The sequence below is a fragment of the Temnothorax longispinosus genome, chromosome 5 (genome assembly GCF_030848805.1).
Source record: "Temnothorax longispinosus isolate EJ_2023e chromosome 5, Tlon_JGU_v1, whole genome shotgun sequence".
NCBI classification, from domain to species: domain Eukaryota; kingdom Metazoa; phylum Arthropoda; class Insecta; order Hymenoptera; family Formicidae; genus Temnothorax; species Temnothorax longispinosus.
In genome coordinates, this window is record NC_092362.1 from 11929125 (window position 1) to 11935124 (window position 6000).

General features: G+C 39.3%; 1 protein-coding gene and 1 pseudogene across 1 annotated transcript; both read left to right on the forward strand.

The window, feature by feature from the left end:
- The first annotated feature begins 2154 nt into the window (after positions 1–2154).
- Positions 2155–3820, forward strand: LOC139813781 (uncharacterized; annotated as a pseudogene).
- A 129-nt stretch (positions 3821–3949) lies between these two features.
- Positions 3950–5659, forward strand: LOC139813782 (uncharacterized). The gene has a single exon (XM_071779496.1). It carries the CDS (start codon positions 3957–3959, stop codon positions 5346–5348), a length of 1392 nt encoding a protein of 463 aa, XP_071635597.1. The 5' UTR covers positions 3950–3956; the 3' UTR covers positions 5349–5659.
- Positions 5660–6000: the final 341 nt, after the last annotated feature.

Sequence of the window (6000 nt, forward strand, 5' to 3'; positions counted from 1 at the left end):
ATCGGCAACGTGGGACACCTAGACATCGAATTCAACGTATTATTACACCTGGACACCGAAAACTATAGAGCGCACTATCTGGAACCCGTCATCGAATTCAAGCTTGATTCATAAGAATCGACTTAAAAATTCCCTAGCGGCAGAATTAAAATTATGTCATGACATAATAAAAATTCGCTGAATTAAAATTATGTCTAGACATAATAAAAATTGGACGAATTAAAATTATGTCTAGACATAATAAAAATTGGATGAATTAAAATTATGTCTGACACAAATAATTCCGCATTTTTATTATGTGTATACACATTTTAAAAAAAAAAGGTAAAAGGAGGCGCTAAGTACACGCATAGTAGTGTATATGTATTATGTTGTTACCCTGTTATGTTGTTACCTCGAAAAAAACAAAGTGGTAGTATTATACCTCCAAATAGCTTTACCCTGTACATACTGTTTATAAAATGCGTAATACTACAAAAAGGCGTGATATCCGTACAAAATTACCTTTTTTAAAAAAAAGGTAAAAAAAGGCGCCAAGTACACGCATAGTAGTGTATATGTAGTTATCTCAAAAAAAAAGAAAGTGGTAGTATTATACATCGAAAAAACCTAAGTAACAAGTGGTAGACGTAATCTTTATATCTCGAAAAATCTTAAAAAAATCTAAGCAGTAGTATCTTTATTTCCGAAAAATTATAACCCAAGTGATACACATCACAAAATTATGTTACCTTATCAAAAAGAAGAGTCGCGCTTCAAGTGATCTATTACAATTACAAAAAAGAAATGATATCACTTTAAATTACAGCGCCAATTACAGAGAGAACATATATATTGCTTCAAAAAATAATTGTTGCACTACTTTGAAAAATTTTTACATTGTGTCAATTAGAAAAGTATGCATGATAACAATTTTATAAGATTAAAAAATTTTATTTAAATTTAACAAGGGAATACAAGATATTTAAATACAAAGTTTACATGTGTATTTTTTAGTGGTCACAAAGAATTACAGAGGTACACAGTACAAAATAAAATATTTTATTAAAATAATAAATTTTTCTTGTAAAAAAACTTGGCGCTGCTAGACCTCGAAATTTTAAATAAATAAGGACAACAATAAATAAAAATAATTCAGAAAATAATGCGATGGGAGTAATATTAAATGATTATCAGCGTAGATGTGCGAGTGAGTGATATGGGTGTGCGGGTGACGACGCGGACGGCGGATAATGCGGCTTATCATTAAGTAAAGGATAAATTTATTTATTTATTTAAAATTTCGAGGTCATTTTAAAATTTCTAGCAGCGCCAAGTTTTTTTACAAGAAAAATTTATTATTTTAATAAAATATTTTTATTTTGTACTGTGTACCTCTGTAATTCTTTGTGACCACTAAAAAATACACATGTAAACTTTGTATTTAAATATCTTGTATTCCCTTGTTAAATTTAAATAAAATTTTTTAATCTTATAAAATTGTTATCATGCATACTTTTCTAATTGACACAATGTAAAAATTTTTCAAAGTAGTGCAACAATTATTTTTTGAAGCAATATATATGTTCTCTCTGTAATTGGCGCTGTAATTTAAAGTGATATCATTTCTTTTTTGTAATTGTAATAGATCACTTGAAGCGCGACTCTTCTTTTTGATAAGGTAACATAATTTTGTGATGTGTATCACTTGGGTTATAATTTTTCGGAAATAAAGATACTACTGCTTAGATTTTTTCAAGATTTTTCGAGATATAAAGATTACGTCTACCACTTGTTACTTAGGTTTTTTCGATGTATAATACTACCACTTTCTTTTTTTTTTAGATAACTACATATACACTACTATGCGTGTACTTGGCGCCTTTTTTTACCTTTTTTTAAAAAAGGTAATTTTGTACGGATTAATATAGACCATATAGAACCGCGACAGTTTTTGGAAGACGCCTGCAGCGTCGTGTGCAAGCGAGTGCGAGACAGTATAAAAACACATAACTGTGTCAAAGTGAACACCGCGTTCAACGGGGAGTTTGTGGCGGGTGATAAACGTGCCAATAAGAGTATATGTACAAATAACATAGAACTCTGTGGTACATCGCACTTGCGCGAGTGGTACGAGCTACACGTTATCGAGCCCACATTAGCGAAACTCGAGGAGTTCCAGGAACGCGACAGTGGTTGGGCGTTGACTCGAATCCTCAATTTGACGGTGAGCGTCAACAAGTACAATCCTTTGCGCGCGGGGTGTCACATAAAATTGCCTGAAGACATTAAATTGAAGCACGCGGTGATCAATGTGCTGTCTATGGACAATGCGTGTTTTGCGTGGGCCGTGACGGCTGCTTTGCATCCAGCCGAAAGACATCCAGAACGGGAATCTTCATACCCGCATTATTCAACGGTACTGAATTTACGAGACATTGAGTTCCCAATGACGTTGAAGCAAATTAAACAGTTCGAACGACTCAACGATATATCCGTCAATGTCTATATCATCGAGGGACAGAAGACTTCAAACGTTCTCCCGATACGGCTTACCGACCGCACGAGTGATAAAAAACATGTGAATCTGCTGTACATGCAGGACCCACGAGACGACAATGTTGGACATTTCGCGTGGATTAAACATCTATCCCGCCTCGTGAGCTCGCAATTGAGCAAGAAAAAGAACAAAAAATTTTTTTGCGATCGGTAAGTACCTATACTTTTATTAATAATATATATCATTTTTTATATTTTTTGTAAAAAAATTTATAATATTTGTGTTTCATTTTTTGCAGATGTCTTCACTACTTTAGTTCGAGCATGAAATTGGAAGCCCACACCGTGGAATGTCGAAAGGTAAACAAATGCGCAATCCGACTACCGAGCGAGAACAACAAGTGGCTCAGCTTCAAGAACCACAGCAGGAAAGAGCGACTTCCCTTCGTGGTGTACGCCGATCTGGAGTGCGTGCTGCAGAAGACACAACCGGAGACGGAACACGCGTCATACGCCTATCAACATCATCGGGTATGTAGTATAGCATACTACAGTGCTCATACGACGAAACGTTATCAACGTATCGATTTCGTCGCGATAACGACTGCGTCGCGTGGTTCGTCGAGGAACTCAACGGATTGGCGCATCGCGTAAAGAACATCTTGTCCGACATTGTATGCATGGTAGACCTAACGCGAGACGAGTGGGAGACATTTCACAGCGCGACGAAATGTCACATATGCGAACAACAATTCGCGCCTGATGATAATAAAGTGCGCGATCATTGCCACCTGACCGGACGGTACAGAGGTCCAGCACACTCGACGTGCAATCTGAATTATAAAGATCCTCACTTCATCCCAGTAATATTTCACAATCTGTCGGGCTATGACGCACACTTTATTATCAAGGAGATAGCTGCCGCGTTCGAAGGCTCAATCGATGTACTGCCTATAACAAAGGAAAAGTACATCTCATTTACTAAACACGTGAAAGACACCGCGGAAATATCTGATTCGCGAAGCGATATACAGTTAAGATTCATCGACTCATACAAATTTCTGAGCGCGAGTCTCGCAAAATTGGCATCCTTCTTAGATAATGATAAATTAAAAATTATACGATCAAAATTTTCCGCGTTATCCGACGACGATTTCAAATTATTGACGCGAAAAGGTGTCTTTCCATACGAATATGTGGACAGCGTCGAAAAGCTGGAGGATACGTGTTTACCGCCGCGCGATTCATTTTACAGTTCCTTGACCGGTGAAACCGTATCCGAGAGCGATTACGCGCACGCCACGAACGTATGGCAGCGATTCTCCGTTTGAACCCTGGGCGAATACAGCGATCTATACCTGAAAACCGATGTCTTGCTGTTGGCCGACGTGTTTGAAAATTTCCGCGACAGCTGCGTCGCGAGTTACGGACTTGATCCCGCGTACTACTACACTTTACCAGGCTTTACGTGGGACGCCATGTTGAAACATACATGTATCAAATTTGAACTGCTGACCGACATTGACATGGTCATGTTTGTCGAACGTGGTATTCGTGGCGGGCTGAGTCAATGTTCCGGCAGATACGCGAAGGCCAACAACAAGTATATGAAGTCGTACGATTCATCGAAACCGTCGTCGTACCTAATGTACTTCAATGTCAACAACTTGTACGGCTGGGCGATGTGTAAGCCACTGCCCTACGCGGAGTTTCGATGGGTCGAAGACTCGTCAAATTTCGACGTTAACGCGATCGCTTTGGATTCGTCTACGGGCTATATTCTCGAGGTCGATCTCGAGTATCCGCAGGATAAACATGACGCGCACGCTGACCTACCGTTCTGTCCGATGCGTGATAAACCGCCCGGCAAACGGCAGGACAAACTTCTCGCCACGCTGCACGATAAGGAGCGTTACGTCATCCATTATTGCAATCTGCAACAGTGCATGCGTCATGGCCTTCGCGTCACTAAAATACATCGCGTATTACAATTCGCTCAATCTGAGTGGCTCTGCTCTTACATCGAACTCAATACAAAATTCAGGACACAAGCAAAAAATGAGTTCGAAAAAACATTATATAAATTAATGAATAACGCTGTTTTTGGAAAAACAATGGAGAATGTACGAAACCACGTCGATGTAAAATTAGTGACGAAGTGGGAGGGTAGATACGGCGCGGAGGCAATGATCGCGCGACCGAATTTCCACAGCAGTAGCGTGTTTTCCGAAAATCTGGTAGCCATCGAACTTCGCAAACTCGAGGTGAAATTCAACAAACCGATCTACGTCGGCATGTGCATTCTCGACTTGTCGAAGGTGTGCCTGTACGAATTTCACCACGAATACATGTCTCCCCTGTACCGCGACTCGTGTAGAATCATGTATACCGACACGGACAGTTTGATTTATCATATCAAGTGCGACGACGCGTACGAGAACATGAAACATGATATAGCTCGGTTCGACACAAGTGACTACGCGGTAGATAACGCTTATGATATGCCTCTCGTCAATAAAAAAGTGCCGGGCCTGATGAAGGATGAAAACAATGGGGCCATTATGACCGGATTCGTTGGACTTAGGGCGAAAATGTACGCCTTGCGAGTCGATGGCAAAAAAGTTTGTAAAAAAGCGAAAGGTGTCAAAAGTAACGTCATCGCGCGCACCATCACATTCGACGACTACACGCGATGTTTGAACAATGAGATCGAAATGACTCGACCGCAGTCGTGCATACGATCGAAAATGCACGAAGTGTACACTATTAGCGAGACGAAAATCGCTCTGAGTCCCTACGACGATAAGCGATATATCGTGCCGGATTCGACCGATACGTTGCCGTGGGGACATTACCGAATACCTTTGTAACGTACGCATGTATGTATGCATGTATGTAATAGTATAACGTATGCAGTAGTATATGTATGTATGTATGTATGTATGTATATATATGTATATATAATGTATATATAATGTATGTATGTATGTATATATAATGTATATATAATGTATATATAATGTATATATAATGTATGTATAACGTGGTCCCGGAGGGAACAGTGCGTTTTCCGGGGCCCCCTCCCAGAGTGGTGTGACGACACCCCTTATATATGGCGCCACGAAGCACGAAAGTCACAATAGTTCTCGAGTAAATATCGTATTATATATGAGAAGGGATATTAATAAAGATATCGCACATGTATTTAGTATTTAATATTTTTTTATTATATACTTTATATGTATTACATGTATCATTTTTATATTAAGAATAAAATACAGTATACACGAATTAAATCACATTGTCCTTGTGTATCCATGAGTTGTGTGATCCATCGAATCCCAGCCATTTTACGTAAACCTCGTCGCCCCTCCTGCGCAGTACTTTCTCCACGAGATACACGTCAGGATAAGTCGCGCGATGCAACTCGTACTCGTAGAACGCTCCAGCGACGGATTTTCCACGATAGTCCTCGAGTAGGTAGGTTACGGGATTGGTATACTGCACTTTAACGATCTTAAA